This window comes from Pungitius pungitius, chromosome 20 (assembly GCF_949316345.1).
Source record: "Pungitius pungitius chromosome 20, fPunPun2.1, whole genome shotgun sequence".
NCBI lineage: Eukaryota > Metazoa > Chordata > Actinopteri > Perciformes > Gasterosteidae > Pungitius > Pungitius pungitius.
In genome coordinates this window covers 4,285,571-4,303,723 of record NC_084919.1, presented here as the reverse complement: position 1 = coordinate 4,303,723, position 18,153 = coordinate 4,285,571, and the positions used below count along the sequence as shown (strand labels likewise).

Genomic DNA, 18,153 nt, shown 5'->3' with positions numbered 1-18,153 from the left:
GACAACGTCTTCACTCATCCATGAAAATGCATGGATTGTCACACATTTTCATACAGGCCTTCATGGTTTCCAGATGATATATGTATTCATGACCCTTTCAGTGCCAATCATTAACGGAACATTTCAATTAGTCAAGTACTTGTAGGTTTGTGATGAAAAAACTGCTGAAAAAGCTAATGAATTTTCCTTTTTAATTTGCTTTATTTGGGGTTTTGGGTTTAGTAGAATATGTTAGCATGCTAAGAGAGGTAAAAACGTTGATTTTTGCTTTACATCTGCATTTGTTTTAATGAGCGAGTTAGCATTACGACGTTAGCATATGAAGCTAACTACAACCTCCCAGAGCTGTAAGAACGACTGTCTTGTCATTAAATGATTTCTTTTCTGAACAGCGTCGCATGTTCTTCATGTATTCCAACTACTAGACAGGTTTGAATGTGTTTCTTGAATACCTGAATGTCCAACCTGCCACGTCTCAGAGTTACAGTTACACCTGTCACGATACGGAAAGCCTACCTGGCTGAAGAAACACCCAGGCCAGTTAATGCCCTGCATTATTTGCATAAGTGGGTCACAAGGCCTCTCTACTTTGCATACTCGGAATACTTCCTGTTTCCCTCAGAACAGGTTTTTGCTGCGGATGAGGAATCAGCAGGCCTAAGGGAAGGTGAGTGTGGGACTACGGTGTTCTGCTTCATTCTCTGTGTGTAAACGTAAACGAAAAACAGTTAAAACTCACTTTTCCGTGTTTTGCCAAGGAGACATACTTGGCATACCTTTCGATCTGTGATTTTGACCTTTGTACTAGTTTACAGCGATCATGTTGGTGTGTTACACTCACGCCTAAAACTGTACATGTAGTCCCACCCAATAAGTGAAGAATGATCCAGAATACTACTCCTTAGGTGTTTACACTCGATCGTGTACTTTTATTTCTTCTATTTAACCCTCCAGATGTGCATTTTCAATCATGATCATGGTTTTTACTTATTTAAAAGTATACTTTGAATCTCTCACGTGAAACTGCACTTTTCCCTCTTGGTGTGACTTCATGTAAGTTACTGTCTCTTTAAGTTGTCATGCTCTGTCTCATTTTCTCTTCACCAGAGGCAACAGACACCTCCTTCCTCAGTGTCGAAATGGATTCTTTTAAAGGTAAGAAAATACACTTTTATCAGTCCGCGCAGCAGTCATAAATCCTTCTGGACGATCACAATGTTTTTTCTGAGTGAAACCTAATTTTTCCTGTTGCCTTTCGTCAGTGCCTTGCCCTCATCAGAGGGTGCCTGTTGAGACGGATGAGAGCATGACATCCTCCGGTCTGGACTTGGCCTGGCCTCTGTCTTGCAAACAGTGTAGTGGACGCACAGAGAACATAGGGGGTAGTGGGCACAGCGTGGGCGCGGCCTACAGTGCCAGCCAGTGGAGCCTCCCCGAGGGCCACCACCTGCAGGACCCCGGACCAGCCTGTCGTCACGTTGCACGCCTGGGACCGAGCCTGCTCCCTGCAGGGTACCAACAGGATCCCACAGGGGGCCACAGTAGAGGCTTTGCTGAACCTTCAGACTGGCCCTCCGTGGGGGAGGCAGAACCCTTGGAGCTCCCTTTGTCCCTCAAGTCCGAAGTTAACCACGCCCATGTCTCGTCACAAGACACAGCAGCACGTATGAACGGTCAGTGTCAGTTTGGTGATATGACAAAACTTTGTGTGTGTGTGTTTGTGCTCGTCCCAACACTAACAACATTAGTAAGAAACTAGCATTCAGCGGGCATCAGCAGTGGCTCTCTACCTTTTTTTTATTCCCCCCATTGGTGTTTGCAAATCTCTAGTTTTGTTGGTAAAGTCACCCCTCCCAAAGGGTTCTGTTTACTCTCCAAAACTTTTCCCTACCTCCGGCCTGCAGGAAATTTCAAAAATGTTTTTTAATTTAAATCAATCACAATAGTACATCTTGTGTCATATATATCTTTAATTATCTCAATATTAGACCACAGTAAGACCTTTTAAGAAATGTTTATGTTTATTTATTTATTTAACTGCAATCCTTTGTGTTCATTGGTTATTTGGCTTCTCTAGTCTTCTGACCACTCAAAGCGCTTTAATACTACATGTCATCATTCACCCGTATTCACACCCATTCATTCAGTGATGACCGGAGCGACCACACACAGTGCCACATACCCATCAGTAACTGACATTGACACACTGTAGTCACAGCTACAGCAGTAATGCTGGGGCTAAGTGTCTTATCCAAAGACTCCCCTTTGCCGACATAAGAAAAACATGCACCCGTAGCTTTTCGCCCACTGATGTTCTACTCCCTTAAACTCAGAATACTAACAATCTCTTTTACAAATATTGATTATCGAATGATATTAGCCTGCAGGAAGCAAAAGCTGCCATTCCCGATGACTGTCACTCACTACATCTTTGTTGGATTTGGTTAAAAAGTTGACTCACCAACCCTGTTCATGTTGAGTCTGCATGACCTTATTACTGCTGAATCGGAAACTTTGATATCTGCATCTCCTCCTTATCTCCCTGCAGGCCCCAACCCGATGCAGGGGCGTCGTCTCAGACAGTGCACGTGCTGCCCACCGGCAAACCAGCCCCCTCACAATAATTACAAGCATCACTATACACGGGACCACCAGGCAGATTCGTGGCATGAGCCTCGACGCTACCTGCAGTGAGGACGATTCCTGTCCTCACCTGATGTTTTTCACAGATTCCATGCATAAATTGCGGCATAACCTTCTAATGTTTCCTTCCCGCAGGAACCCCGTCCCTCCAAATGTCCAGCAAGCATCTGTGCCTAATCAGCGCATGGGCCCTCCCAGAGAATTAATACACGAGGTCAGCGTGTACGGCTCCCTCCAGGCTGGTCCAGGGCCAGCAACGGGGGAGATCAGGAGGACCATCAGCCTGTCTGAGGAGTATAGTGAGTCTTGTCAGTGTCCCTGGATGAACCTGTGCTCTTTGTGTAATGACTCAAGAGGGTTCACTGGCTTTGTGTCACCAGGGAATGTCTTCATCACATATTCAGTGGACACAGCAGAAGAAATCATTCCTTTCACCAAATTTCTGACGGATCAGGGGTTCAAACCAGCAGTAAGTGAACATTACCTTTCCCTCTGTGTGACTCTCCACGCAAACACTCACACTGACACGCGCGCGTGTCCCCGCTGGCAGATTGACATCTTCGACAATCCAATCCGAAGAATGGGCATCAACAAATGGATGGACAGCTTTCTGAATGACGTAAGACTGCCCATCGTGTGTGTGTGTGTGTGTTGTAGTGAGGTTTTCTTGCGAAAGGGCCAACGATGGAACTGCTGTTTCACAGAAATCGGTGCTCATCATCGTGGTCATCAGCCCCAAGTACAAGGAGGACGTGGAGGGAGACGGAGACGATGACCACGGCCTCCACACGAAGTACATTCATAATCAGGTGAGCACAAGGAGTGGTTGCAGCTATTCGAGTTTACATTTCTTTAAAGTATTAATATTCGACTACTTTATAATCAAACACTGACTCCTTGCCACTCCTCACCCTTCTGGTACAGATCCAAAATGAGTTCATCCAACAAGGCTGCCTGAACTTCAGACTGGTACCCGTGTTGTTTCCAAACGCGTCCAAGGCAAGTAACAAGCAATGCAACGGCAAACACACTCCTGGCTCTCGACAGGTCTTGGCTCATCTTGAGTAACAGGTCACAGTTGGTGTCTGAGCGCTGATGTGCGTCCCTTCTGTCTGCAGAGACACGTCCCCAGCTGGCTCCAGAGCACCAGAATCTACCGCTGGCCCTGGGACACCCAGGACCTGCTGCTGCGCCTGCTCAGGGAGGAGCGCTACGTCATGCCGCAGCGGGGGGGCGACCTCACCCTCACCGCCCGCCCCCTCTGAGAAAATCTGAAAGAAGGACTGACGTGTGCGGAGAACAAGCAATTTTCAAAAGAAAAATAGTTTGTTTATTTCGTGTCGTGTGCCTCGAACTGTTGCACGGCAGCAGTTCAGATCACTTCAGTGTTTTCCTTCTGTCGCTTGTTGCCTCTTTCTTTGGATGTATTATTAATTAAACAGTTTCCACATCTCTCTACACACTCGTAATACCCATCAATCCTTATCGTTAGATAGAAAAGTTTTATTTGGGGCAGTGGGACATTGCATTATCAACATATTGTTATCGAAAATTCCCCATTTATTTCCAGCTATAATCTTTTCGCAAACACATTTTACACTCCGTCAATTTATTCAACCCCCACTTTTAATGTAAAAATATTGATCGCTTTAATTGTAAGCAGAAGTCCCAAATGCTAAAAGCCTTTGCCCTATTGTTGCTTTTGTTGTAAAAAAGTTGACAATGTTGGGCTTGTCCTTCTTAAAATGACCATGCCTACCTTTAATTTTCCAAAGCCCCTTTGAAATGTTATTTTGAAATCAGGGTCACATACTTATTGATTTTGCACTCATTTATTATTTTATCTTTAGCACATTCATGCATGACATAGTAGGACAAAAATATTTATACTTGCTTTTTTTTATTTATTTTTTATTGTCGAATAGATGATAACACTTTAAAAGCCTTGAACGGTTCCAGTGGCACGCAGGAGGCGGCGCGTTGTATGTGATTGCAGAGGCGAGGACCAGCCAGAAGGTGGAAGCATGTTCCAGATGATGACTTCAACACTGTATCTTCATGGCAACAGCTCGAACTTTCAACCAACGGTTAGGTTAGGTTATTGATATTCTGTTTTCATATTACTTATGAATAAATAACGTTTTAACTAACTGGTGGGTATTCTGAATGGCAAATGAATTGTGGCTATTTAAAAAGAATAATGAAGGCGTTCTTGAGGATTACATTGTCAGAAAGGACCTGATGCTAAAACCTACCGTCCACATGTTGAATTTCCTCCTTATTTATTCCTCAACCTCCGACTGCCGTCTCTCCCACAGAACGTCCTCATCGGTAGGCACACACCGTAGAGCTATTCAGCCCTTCTCCCAAACCTGCTGACGTCTCATATGAGCTCCTGCGGGGGGGAGCTCGTCTGTAAACACAATAAATCCACTTCATTATTGTTTCAGGACCTGCACGCCACTAGACTCAACCTTATCTGGTGAGTCCACAGGAACCACACACAGATATCATCAGGTTGTTTATTTCTGCAGTAATATTGGGCATTTTAACATGGGGCTCTAGGGGAATAGAGCCCCAAACCCGGAAGTTAGCGTAGCAGAGAAATTTGTTTTTACAAGAGAGTTGTTTTGAAATTTTACAGAAAATAAGATTGGTAAAAAAAAAAATAGAGAGCGCTTTTACCATCGTTTTCTGAGATTAAACACAATCACCAGAAGTAAAAAATAAATTTTAAAAGTCCAGCTACAAACCAACTAATACCAAAACCATGATTAAATGTTTGACGGGAGTAAGTGGACTGTGACTTATTCTTTTGGTCAGACTACCAGGTCATGCTGAATACACTCTAAGTTCCTCTGGAACCTACCACATGATGGGATAAGACACGTGTGTACCCCGTATAGTCCAAAATTGTGACCCTTTAAGTACTCACGTCAAAGAACACAGATGTGTAATCATTATTGAAGTGAGCATAAAATGTCACTTCCACCACCTCGGGGCCCTGCTCTCTCTCTCTCTGGAGGACACCCAGCCTTAAAATGCGCTCATTGAACCCAAAAGCCCTTTAAATATGGCATATATAATAAGTCTGCACTAGTTTTGCTGTTAAATGCGTCCCTCGCATGCACTCGTAGACCACGAGTGTGCTCGTCGAACCCCCACTTGGCTCATTAAGCGGGTCAGGCTCTCAGAACCCAAGGTCAGCACACACACACTCAAGCAGACAGCAGAGACATTTTTTTATCCTGTCCCCGTCGTGAACCGGATTGAACTAGCTGTTTGGAGTAAGGGTTTATGGCTCCTTCGGCAGAAGGAGTAAAGCAGTGAGCCCAGCACGACTGCTGACCTGCCATGTATGGTCCATCATAGGGAGCTGAGCGGAATACTGAGCAGAGCAGAGAGATGTAGGAGGCAGATGGGTGGGAGGGGTAAAAGGAAACAAAGTGTCCTCTGGAGGCTCTAAAAGATTGAGAGAAAGCCGAAAGTCATGGCTGTGAAGGCCTTCGGCGAATGTCTGCCTTTAATGCGGTGACTGCTTTTAATCCTGAATGGAAAAAGGTTAACGCATTAGTGTCTTTTCTATAGTTGGGGTCTTAGGATCTTTAGGTGGAGATGTAGATCATCACATAGAAGTGGTGTGCGTAGCGTGAAAGATGGAAACACAAAGGCTAATAACATTAAAATGTAGGTAGGTAAGGACCATTCCGATGGATGTATTCTTGTATAGGTTTTTTTTTCCCCATACCCCAATCACAGGAAACACATCAACCAATGAGAAACGTGCTTCTTACCAATGGGGAAATGATGCTTTCCTGCTCTCTGAGCTGATCCTTGTGTTGCTGCAGTGGCAAATGAGGGTAAAGCGTCATCAAGCTTCACAAGTATCTCCATGCTGTTTCCTGTTTTACCCTGGAAGCACATTTAGTTACAAAATAAATGTCCACCAAGGACATTGGTTTGAAACTGTAACTTGCTGCAGCATTGCTTGAAGTTAAATTAGTTTTTAGTTTTAAAAATTAACCTATTCAATATATAGCATCATTTGTATCGGCTGGGTAGCTGATCAAATCAGCGATACCTCACAGATCGATAACTAGCTGCCCTAAATAAATGTGCCAGATTTGAGACTGCCAAAATAAGACTTCATCTTTCGTGCTTGCGTGTGCTTGTAGCGTTGCTGCGCCGGTGACTCAACGACGCTGCTGTTATTCTGAAAAACCTCTACGGAAGTACTTTTCCTGCGCTTTCTGACCGGCTTTACCTCCGCTCGTATGTTAGCTAACGCGGGCTAGCCTGTTATGGAAGACGATAGAGAACATCAGAGGGTCTGTCTGACAAAACGGGACTGGCTGAGTATATTTCTGGGGCGTGATTTAGAAAGATAACACTACATACCGGAAGCCCCGGCAAGGTCTTCCTGGCTGATTAACCAAAAAAAAAAAAAAAAAAACACCATAGCGAGAGAAAAAAAAATTAATCACGAGAAAGCCATAATTACAAGTAGGCTACAACAACATGGACCTGGCGACTGCGGAGCGCCCGCTAATCAGTCGCCGCCGTCGAGTGTAGCTCTCCCCCCCCCCCCCCGCCCGCGGCTGAACCTTCCGCGGCGGCACTTCGGGGCGCCCTGGAGCCTCGGGAATTTTTTTTTTTTTCCACGTCTTTTTCATGGGACACCACCGGGCTTCCCCCCCTCCGCTTTGTCGTTGTTTCTGCGCCGTGACAGCGCTCCCTCTCGGCCGCTGTCGACCGGCCGCGGCGGCTCCTGCGTCGCATGGACTCCTGCCGGTAGATATCGGGGCTGTTCCGGCGGGTCTTTCCCTCTCCTGCGTGGGGACGCGACAGTCATGTTCGCCGTGCGTATCGTCACCGCGGACTTCTATCTGGCGAGTCCGATCAAAGACCTGGACGTCTGCTACTCTGAATTCAGGGAGAGCGGCGTGAAGAAAGTGCCGGTGGTCCGTATATTTGGAGCAACACCTGCAGGTTAGCCAACTCTTCATTTGCATTGTCTACGTCTCTGCGTGCGTGTTTCTTTTTCATTATTAAACCGAGCTAATGGTGGCTGTGAGCACGCGGCATTTTAAGCGTGTGTCCACCCACCCCCTTCCTTCCTTCCCCCCCTCCCTAAGGCTGTTTGGACACACACGCACGCGTGCGCACACGTATTGTTTTGAGTCTAATATGCAAAAAGTCAACAGGAAGATGATGTGTTAACCCGGTCTGCACCGCTGCAAAGGCAGTTCTTCCTCCTCCTCCTCCTCCTCCTCCTCCTCCTCACACGGCTTTGCTTTGTTTTCGCCTCCTGGTGGTGGAGGTGGCGGCTCCGGTCTGTGAGAGCTTGACCTGTGTGTCTCTACCTGCCACATGTGGCATCCAGGGACAGTCCGTATAACTCCTTTTCTTTTCTTCTCCTTTTATTGTTTATTGCAACCTGTGGAGTGTGGACGGTCTAGACCACGCCGTGGCTGCCTCCTCTTCCAGCTTTGTTAACATGCTACAGTAACACGCAGGATTTAACAATGAGATACAAGCTGTGCACAACACCAGAACCCTTCTTTGTGTTGAAATGAACGTGGAGTGCATGTTGACACGCAAGCCAAGACAACACCTTTTTCAATATAGACAGTAGTTACTGATGTCAAAGAATATATAGCGCACATAATAGAAAGTAAATGGTGTTCTGCTTTGAGGTTTGGCACATGCCCCTGCTCTCTAATAGACCCATTAGAGCTGAGCACTGTGGGTACCTTTTAATCCCCACGGCGCTAAACAATGGAGTCATTTCCTGCACAATGGCACGGTATTAAAACCCAGCCAAATCCTCTGGTGCACGCCGTGCTCTCTCCATCCATCCAGTCTGTACTACAGTGACCATGTGAATTACTATTTCCCTCGTTACCAGGGCTGGCTGGCAGACATGCACCCCCCCCCCACCCTCCTACAGGGTTGTGGCGGTGCTCCTCCCCGGGACGACCCGGATTAAACGATTTGGAGCAGTGAAATGAAGGGGCTCTGGGTCAGAATAAAGGTGTCCGGTCTAGTTTGGCTCCTTCATGAACCTGCATGCGGTTTTGTGCTCTCTCTCTCTCTCTCTCTCTCTCTCTCTCTCTCTCTCTCTCTCTCTGTGTTTTTGTGATGGCAATTATAAGCTGAATCCAAAATGTCATTGTAATTTATCCATAAAGCAGGTTACACGGTTATGATCAATGGTACAAATTGTGTGCCATCAAATAATTTGTTAATATCAACAACATTTCAGCCCCATAGTGTATCCATTTCTTTCTTACAAGCACATTGTCTGACATGTGCATCGATGGATGGTTTGATGCCAAGAAACACAGCAGAATAAGAAGCTACAGGCAGTTGTTTGGGCCTAGTAGGTCATTGAGATTGACTACATTTAGGAAAATAGTGTTGGTGTACCTTTTATTAATATTTTTTTTAATGGTAATTCTAAGCTAAATGAGCCAGCCCCCATGATCGCAGTACACAAACCCAGTCGTGAGCGTGGTTTCTTTGTTCTAAATGGGATTTGACTTAGTGTGTGTGTGAAAAGAAGTGTCTCTGTAGCGTGTTTGTGCCGTGGCGGTCACTCTCACAGGTTTGAATTTTTTTTTAATTTGCTCGCGTATCACTCCGGGCGAGCCGGAGTCCTGAGTTAGCTTTGTGTTTCCAGAAATACAATTACATCACCATCTGGAACGCATTGAGAGAAGTGAGAGAGGCACACATTTTTTTCTTTTTCTTTCTTTCTTTGGAGGTCATGAACAGACCACGCCCACTTAAAAGGAGCTCCTTATGCAATATTTCTCTTTGCCCTGAGCAGGGATTTTCTAATGCACACCCCAGAGGATGCAAGTGGCATAATGTGTGTCTGCTTTTATCTCATCAGTGCATTCGCCCCCAGTGCGCTGCGCTATGTGTCTCTGCTCCGACAGCAACCCCAGGCCTCCCGGTCTCTGTCCTGGCCTGACCCAAGCCATGCACGCTCCCACCAATCAGCCCTGTGTAATTCAATGCCACGCTTCCTGCCCCCACCTCCCTCCACCACCACCAACCTCTCCTCTCATTGTTAGCATTCGTTGGCTGGCTAGCCCTGTGCTGCACACGTACTATACATGCACCCTACTCTCCAATACGGTGTGGGGGGGGGGGGATCCCTTTGTTGTGAAAATTGCACTTGTGATCTGTATCTAATAAGTGACTGTATTAGCGTGTTGTGTGCGGGTAAGGTGGCTGCAACCTTTTTGAGGACAGCACCCCCATGACAGGCGGTACCCGCACTGTTTTGGTTCCCTGCTCGGGCATGTGCACAACAGTTGTTTTTATTGAGTGAGGGAGGGAAAGGGAGGCAGTGCATGACCAATTGAGTGGGGGCCAGGCATGAAGCTTATGCAAGGGTTAAACCAGAGGGGGCTCCTTCAACCCCTGTCTCCCAGGTTGAGCTCTCTCCAGAGGAACCCTTAAATGCATTTGATGGAGTTTCTCCCGTATCCACTATTAGGATAATGGGCAGATTCAAAATGACTTAGTGGCTCGTTAGGCAGAAGGTCATCGTCCCCTTTACTGTTTACTTCTGCTGCTCCAGCGGCCTCCAGTCACGCTGGGACCAAATTACACCTCGATTTGCTGAAATCGGGTCTTTGGATTTGCCTTTTTGTTTTAAATTAATTTGTTTAATTGAAAACCCCAGTTCGTATTCAGGGAGCGTTTGGTGTATTTCCAACGTGTCCTGCCACACGTGTTACCGGGCAAGGGCGCCTGGCCTTGTTGGCGATCGCGGAGCCACACAAAGAGAGACCGACTCACTGCTCCACGCTAATCCTCACTCTGTGATGTTTTGCACACAGAACGAGGCTCAGCTTCTTATCGGGGCTTTTTTAGTAGTCAAAAGAAGAGCGGTGTTACAGTACTTGAAGGCTTCCCTTTTTATGAGAAGTTGGTGAGGGAAGGCAGAGGACACTAGAAGAGGGGCTGTTCCTGCTTAAATAACATCATTTACTGACAACTCCGTTTAACCCGCTGTGAGAGATTTAAAATGTTATTTGTGGGTTTGTTTTAAGTGTTCCCAGGCATCCAAACCCACTCTACAGGGGTACAATCACAGTCAGAACACAATCTGACCCAATTGCATTCACAGTGTACATATTAATCGACAAATTCTAAAACTATACATCAGCATTGCAGACAATCGCATATATTGTGGTCACCGACTGTTATTATCTCCCGAGCATCCTGGATTTGCACCCTAAGGCAGTTGCTCAGTACGTGGCGCTGATCAGCAACAGCACCATTTTGGGGCAATTCTCTCTTGCTGCGGCAGGCCAACCTCAGGTAGACCTTTTTGGTGGGGTTTATAGTCAGAGAGGCACAGGGGCTTTAGCCAAAAGCCAGAGGTGACGTAATGGTCCCCAATGCTGATTCATCCATAATCAGCCAAGTGATCAATTATATCACGTCTGTACTGTGTGGCCCCACCAGGAATTTGCCAATTTGTTGTGTATGGCTGTCTAACTGCGAGTGAATGCGATGCTGCACGCGATTGCCCGCAACCTGATTGCAGTGCAAAATGTCACCTTTTTAATGGTGTCCAAGCCGTACATGGAGGGGTTTATGTTCAACCTTTCATCTAACCTGCTCATTGTGGTGGTTTTATTATCCAGTATTTGAAACCAATTTCTTTCTCCCCCTATTCTCGTCTGCATCTCACACTATCATCCTCCTCAACCTCCATATTAATTGCTCGATTCCACATTTGCTACCAGAAGGTGGGACTGGGTTTAGTTTACTCGGACTCAATGCCACTCAGACAAGGACTTTAATTGTGACAAGTAAAGGAATCCCTCCTCGATTTAAATGCTTTTTGATTTTGACGCCACAGACAAGTTGGTGACACTCTGCCTCGTTGATTTACGCCTGAGGTCACTAACTGTCAGACTGGATCTGGACCCAGAATTCACATTGCAGAAATACTTCAGAAAGTACAGGTTGCTCCTTGAACATTATTATAATTTATAAAAAATAAAGAAGAATACCAATCGGAACATTTAACAGAATTGGTTTTAACGTCAAAACTTCTCACAGATGCACACACTCAAAAACTCACACTCCGTAACACACCCCCATCTTCACTTGAAGCTTATTCATTAAATTCATGTATCAAGTATATATGTGTGTGTGTGTGTGTCTGTGTGTATATATATACATAGTTAAAAAATAACGAAGTGCTATGAGAGGAATTTAAACGGAATTTGTAAATCAATGCATTAGAAGCTTCTTAGTTTGCACGGCTGGTTTGATGGATCGCCGTGTCTCCCTTTACAGACTTAACATCCGCTACTTTCACGTGACAAGAAATATTATCAAAAGGATTATACTGAATTAATTTGTTAGTCGTGTGTTGATTACATATAAATGTTGATCCAACTCTACAATTTTATCTTCCAGGCCGTTGCTTCTAGAAATCTTCTCCCAACTTCACATCTTATTTGAAGACCCCCTGATCTACATCATAACCTTTTTTTTGCGGTTTATGACGATAGACGAGGTCTCTGAAGCCAGCACCAGCTTCCTTTTGTCTCGAAAGAGCCGTGAGTTCATAGCAGCTGCCTCAATGTCCTTGCTGCTGCTGCTGCTGCAGCCGGTGTGATTGATGGCTGTAATCGCTCCCTCAGGCTCTTTGCTGGGTATCCAAAGGCGCGACCAAGCCTGACACTGCAGCAGTCCTCGTCCCCAATGCGTTTGCTGTCACCGCCAGGTGCATCAAGTGACCCCCACACCCCGTGTCTTTATTTTAACAGAGTTCAACATTCTCTGCTTTGCAAAAGAAAGAGAGAGAGACTTGATGTGGGGAAACGTTGGCTAGACTCCTAGATGTCAGATTCATTGCTGTCACCAGACTGTAGCGTTGTTATTGAGTTAGTAGGTAGCCACGCACACACACACACACACACGCATTTACTAATGTGGGTTGGTGGTGGATTTGCATGCTTTTGAGTCATAGCGATCAGCCTGTGGGGGGGAAAAAAAGCAAATATAAATTAGACGCCCCGATCATGTTTTTTGCCTCTGATACCAAATGCAGATATGCCAGATGCAGATGATTTTTGTTTCCTCCCTTCTTCTTTTTTACTGGGTTTCAAAGAGGAATTTAAAATACGTCTTAAATATAATTACAACTGCTGTTCATAATGTTGCATCAAGACAAGTATTTTTGTCACACAAGAAAAAAGCCAAACCAGCAATGACGACCTGCACACAGTGGGGGAGGGTTTTCAGCAGCACATTCAATGTTGTACCTATTACTCGACTATACTCTACTCTACTACTATCAAAGCAAAACAAAAACGTTGGATGAACGTATGGACGAAGTGCAGCCCGTCGACCCGCTATAGTAACTCTACTGGCGTGGGATCTGCAAAGGGAAACCATATTAAAATCTTCCCTGTGTGAATAGTATTCCATAACATTCTGGTGGTGACTGTACACGTGTGCTAGCGTGACATGGGGTGTATCTGTAAATCAGGGTGGCGCAGCACTGCTTGCTGCTACTACAGGAATACTTGAGCATGTGCTTTCTGATGAATGCGTTGTTCCCCTATAGTTGCCTCTGCAGGTCCTACTTCTGGTTACAGGTACCAGCTGCTACGACATGTTGTCTTAAGTTATACTTTTGACTACAAACACAATGATATAAACCACACAGTGTCCACTTTTCCCGCCAGTCGAACCATAGCCAGAATGACAGCGTAGTTTGTTTTGATGGACACAGCCAGCATGTGTAATAATGACTGAGGCATCTGGCTCAGCGTTTGACCCCCCTCACAGGAAGGGAGCAACTGAACCTTCTAACGGTTTCCAAAAAACGGGGGGCTTGGGGGCCTTGTAGCAGACGCAGAGCTGAGGGCCATTAGGAATACGGTTCCTGACTCTGTTGTGCCCCAGTCGACCCTTGACTAAGCCCCCAAAAGCTAAGCTCTCTGGGTAACTACTCATGTCATGTGTTGCTTTGGTGTGTTTGGTGGTTTTTTCTCTTAGAGTTTTGGTCCAGAGAGCTTTCAAATGCAGTGTTTCCCACACTTAGACCAATCGAAAATATTCAGTCATCGGAAATATTATTATAGCGATCCCATTTCACAGATTAAAGGTCAATACGGTGAGATGAATATGCTTTGGCATTTTATTTTTTTTACTACATTTTTAATTCGGTAGCAGTGAGTTTCGAGGGGAGGCTTATTAACAAGAGGAGGGAGGATAGGCCAGAAACCCAGCTCTAAAAAATATCTCTAAAAAATAGCATTTGCAGGCGCAAATAGAAACAAGCCTGTGTTTGTGGCTGAGGGGGTTGTTGTTGTTGTTGTTGTCCTTGATGAGCTCCTCCTGTCGTCTTTAAACCGTTTTTTATAGATATTTACCACCTTAAAAAACCTTTTCATTCCATTTAGATATGCTCGGTTCTCTCTCCCTCGGCCCTCTGTTTGCAGAGACCTCGCCCCCCCCCCTCGACCGCATGCAGCATCCTCTTTAGCCGATGCAGGAGCTTCGGCTCCATCCAGTTGCTCCTCACGCTCCTTATGAAATCCGTCGTGGCATGTCCTCGTTTTTTTCTTCTTCTTTTTTTTCCTGACTTTCTTCTCAATGTTCTCTACGCATTACCGCTGATATGAATAAGTGCGCCAGCACTCATGTAAATGACCAGCGTAACAATAATGAATGCCAAAACGAACGCACCTTTTGATGAGGATTGTAAATGGCTTAATACACTCACCAATAACGGCATCCATTGCAGTCTGTCCATCCCTCTGACTTTTATTCCCCATGGAAGGGTTTTTCAATTTTTTGGGGAGTTTTTCCTGTGCCGATGTGAGGATGTTGCATCTGTGCAGACTGTACAGCCCTCTGAGGCAGATTTGTAATTCGCGATTTTGGGCTATAGAAAAATAAAATGAATTGAATAATGTTATTGCGTCAAACCACCTCTGCTTGGGCATGACCCAGATTATAGAAAGACAAAGAACGGATGACAGGATGCTAAACTGTTGTCAGTGTGTAAGTTGCTGCACTCTGCAGGTCACATGTCCTGCCTCTGCGTGTCTCTGGCGCTTCTCGGCCTCCCTCCTCTCCGGTCTCCCACATTCAGTTTGTTTTCCTCAACATTCCGTTCCAGTTTCATGGTTTTCATTTTTTTTTTTTTTTTTCCCCCCCACGATTCACAGCAGTGTTTCCTTTCATCTCACCTCGTCACCCCTGTCCCACCTCCTCCTCCTCCTCCTCCTCCTCCTCCTCACTGTCCCATGCCCTCACATTGTCCAGGACGGCCTCCCAGTTAAATGCCGTATAGCAAGCGGAGAGAGCGAGAGAAAGTGTTTACAACCGGAGCAAGTTTGTTCTTTGCCCTCACCCTTTTTGACCCCCCCTCCCCCAAACACATACACACCCTCTCGTCCTTTTGCACCCACCTTTTCCTTAATCTCCCATGCGTGAACCTTAACTTGGTGGCCGTCATCAGTGGGAACAAATAGCGAGGGATTCAAGTAGTGGACAGTTCTTTTTCTTTTGTGGGGCTTTGAGGGGGCTTGGGGGGGGGGTCCAGGGTTTATTCTGCTGCCTGCTGACGGCTGACAAACTGAACCCTCTTTCTTCCCACAAGTGCATCTGATGGAGGCTTTTTGTACCAAAAGGCCGCGACCACGATGAAAACCTTCTTCTTATATAGTCAACAAACAACAACAACTAAGCACCCGAGCGACGTCACAATGAGAGCAACGTCGGTTGTGATGGCGTAACACCGGTATGAGCACAGCGCTAACGCCCCTCCTCTCTTGCATAGGTTTTGCATGCTCATGGAGCTTAATTGAATTGAACTCCTCTCAGCACTACGGTCCCACTACACCTCGCCGCGTCTGCACTGCTCTCACGTCCTCTCCCTTCGCCGCTGTCTCGTATCGTATCCTCACGCTTTGCTGCAAGACGATATACGTTTTCCCTCTCTCCTCTTCCTGATGCTCCCCATGGTCTTGCCCAGTGTGCAGGCCAAACCCCCCCCCGCCCCCCCCCCCCCCCGTCCTAGTTCACAGGGTTCTTACTTTAAACTCACAGCCTGCTAATTACACTATTCACTGGAAGTACTGCTCCTTTTTAGCTCTCCTCCCTCTTTGTAGCCTCCCTCTCGCTCCTTTGCTTTTTCTCCTCTCCTGGCATCTCTCTTTTTATCTTTGCTTCTTTACAGCAAGCTATCTGTGATCCTCCCTGAACCAACTGCTTTCCATCTCTTTGCCGATGACCCCAGAATATTGATTGCACGGTTTCACCAAAATGAATAACGGCGCGATTCTGCGATGGAGAGTCATGCTTCTCGTGCCGAGTACACAGTGCAAAGTCGAGGTGAAGCAGGGTAGGAAATCTACGTATTATTTAGGGGGAAAAACTGACTGAAAACTATGGGCATTTGATAAGAAATTGGGGGCATTTTTGGAACTTGTTAAAAATAACATTAAGACTAAAATAATAAATAAGACTTATTTGGGTTTCCTCTAAATGCAAGTGTCATCATATGGCAGTTATAAGACAGTTGTCTACAGGTTTAAAGTGTTTTTAACCAAAACCAACCAAACATAAATCAGACTCATTCATTTTTATTTTTATTTCTTTGTAGTTTTTCGTGTTTATGATAAGCAATGTCAAACAGCGAGACTATTTTGCAGAACGCTGTCTTCTGCATCCAGTCAACTGCAGTCTCAACTAATTGTATTGTACCCAAATAAAGATGTGGCTGTTAACCATGTTCAAAAATCAAGAAACTCAGGACGGACAGAAGACGTCTTGAATTGAACAGTTAAGATCCAAAGTATTTAATAAAAGAAAAGGTGTTGTGTTAAAAAGAACATCTCAGTTGAGGAGCAATCAGCAGGCCACAGGGCATTGAATCCCCACCGTGAGTCAATGGGCTCTAGAACAATGGGTGCCTACAGGTATTTATACAGATTAGATCAAGACCGTGTCTCCTAGTGGGGTCAATGTAACTCACAATGTCTCTCAGTCAATACCAGTTGTGGTGTTATCAAGTATTACATGCACGCATTTTGTCTTATTCTATTGATTACAGTTTCAAAATTACAATTTACAATATTGTCATTACTTTATTGATTACATAGTTCCAGTCATTCGTTCATTTAAACGGGATAAGGTTAATTCCATGGCCAAATAGCCAATTCTCTGGCCTAAATACGTCCAATGCAAACACTTATATTCTCATGTAGAGCATTTCATAAACTGTTTGTACTTAGGAAGTTCATGGCTGAGGTTTGTCCGGGTTGGTCCGCTGGGCCTCCTGCATGCTGCCCGGCGGCGGCATGTAAACAAACTCCGACCAGGATGAAAGAAGCAAATTCATTGGGGGGGGAGGGAGTAAAGTTAATGATGAAAAAAATCCTGATCAATCCTGAGTTTGACGTGTGTTGCGGACACCGCCGCAAAGTCATGCAGCAGCGCAACTCCTCCACCCAGGTGGCGAGACACACACACACAGCGGCGGGTTCGACAATCGGCCGTCATGGTCGACGGCTCATCTGCGCCCCCTCTCTTCTCTGGGTTAGTTAATTTAGGAAGAGGATGATTAGAGCGAATCCATTAGAAAGAGTGTGATTTAGTGGGTTGTAACTGTCCTCTTTTCCCACTCCTCATTACAGTAATTCTGCTCTCACTGGAACGTGACTCATTGTGTGGATGTGTCCCAAAGCCACGATCGGCGCCGGCGCTGCTACCCCCCTCCCCCCCCCCCCCAGCCGAGGAGTTACGGTTAGACTGGTCTCACGGCGCGGATTACTTATTTCTCCGTGGAATTGACTGTAATCACACTTTTTCCCAGGGAATCTTCCGATTTCCTAGAGTTCCTCCTCTCTCGCCTCATATTTACACCATTGGCTGTCCCCTTTGAAAGCAAAAATGCCACAAAAATGAATAAACAAAACAAAACATTGGCTTGACGATGTTTTTCCCACCAAAATACCAAACGTTTCGGCACAAAATCAACTACACATTTATTATTATTATATAAATATTATATATTTTTCACATTGCTGTGAAGACCACCTTCACCCAATACTTTTTTACTTTTTATGTCAACAGAGCTTTGAACGCACAGTATTAGCCGGGAGGGCGAGCGGGCTTGGGTATCCCGTGACACGTGTGTAGCTGGTGTGAGTCATTAAAGTGAGTTGTTTTAAAAGGTGGAGGCGGCTACCTGCAGCATTAGTTCCCCATGAGGTTAAAGCCGCTAAATTGACCATGTGACTCCTCCTCGTCAGAGAGGGAGTGATCCTCCGGCAACTTTAGAGCAATAAACTGCTGTGGTGCTGATCTGATCCCTGATCAGTGCAACCATTTAAGGAATTGTCTGTGTTCTACTCTTGGGTTAGTGACTTAGGGCTTGGCGGTATGGCCGAAAGCTTTCATGGTATTTTCAGATGGTATCCGGGTATATGAAGGGTAAAGCCATAATTTATT

General features: G+C 45.6%; 2 protein-coding genes and 1 long non-coding RNA gene across 5 annotated transcripts in view; 2 read left to right on the top strand and 1 right to left on the bottom strand.

Annotated features, from left to right (window-relative positions):
• The first annotated feature begins 503 nt into the window (after nucleotides 1–503).
• Nucleotides 504–4,101, top strand: traf3ip2a (TRAF3 interacting protein 2a). Of its 2 annotated transcripts, none has more exons than XM_037449221.2 (10): nucleotides 504–667; nucleotides 1,108–1,155; nucleotides 1,263–1,673; nucleotides 2,549–2,690; nucleotides 2,779–2,942; nucleotides 3,024–3,112; nucleotides 3,194–3,262; nucleotides 3,348–3,452; nucleotides 3,568–3,642; nucleotides 3,762–4,101. In XM_037449221.2, exons 2-10 carry the CDS (start codon nucleotides 1,140–1,142, stop codon nucleotides 3,906–3,908), a joined length of 1,218 nt encoding a protein of 405 aa, XP_037305118.2. In that variant the 5' UTR covers nucleotides 504–667; nucleotides 1,108–1,139; the 3' UTR covers nucleotides 3,909–4,101. The 2 variants fall into 2 exon arrangements, with proteins under 2 accessions (XP_037305118.2, XP_062415533.1); XM_062559549.1 differs by lacking the exon at nucleotides 504–667 and adding an exon at nucleotides 847–905.
• Nucleotides 4,102–4,516: 415 nt separating this feature from the next.
• On the bottom strand, nucleotides 4,517–7,147 carry LOC119194811 (uncharacterized). The gene is made up of 4 exons (XR_005114169.2): nucleotides 7,042–7,147; nucleotides 6,438–6,555; nucleotides 4,899–5,056; nucleotides 4,517–4,717 (listed from the first exon to the last, which is right to left on the bottom strand). It is a non-coding gene; the product is annotated as an uncharacterized LOC119194811 (long non-coding RNA).
• A 49-nt stretch (nucleotides 7,148–7,196) lies between these two features.
• The window catches only part of rev3l (REV3 like, DNA directed polymerase zeta catalytic subunit), a 42,515-nt gene continuing 31,558 nt past the window's right edge, over nucleotides 7,197–18,153 (top strand). For both annotated transcript variants that reach the window (XM_037449215.2, XM_037449214.2), the window contains exon 1: nucleotides 7,197–7,632. In XM_037449215.2, the coding sequence (XP_037305112.2) occupies nucleotides 7,494–7,632 (139 nt within the window). In that variant the 5' untranslated portion in view covers nucleotides 7,197–7,493. The remainder of the gene's footprint in view (nucleotides 7,633–18,153) is intronic.

Excerpts from the sequence above, each read along its gene's own strand:
- traf3ip2a (XM_037449221.2), top strand. Across the intron at positions 1,674-2,548 it reads CACAGCAGCACGTATGAACG|GCCCCAACCCGATGCAGGGG; the intron begins GTCAGTGTCAGT and ends ATCTCCCTGCAG. Across the intron at positions 2,943-3,023 it reads CAGCCTGTCTGAGGAGTATA|GGAATGTCTTCATCACATAT; the intron begins GTGAGTCTTGTC and ends TTGTGTCACCAG.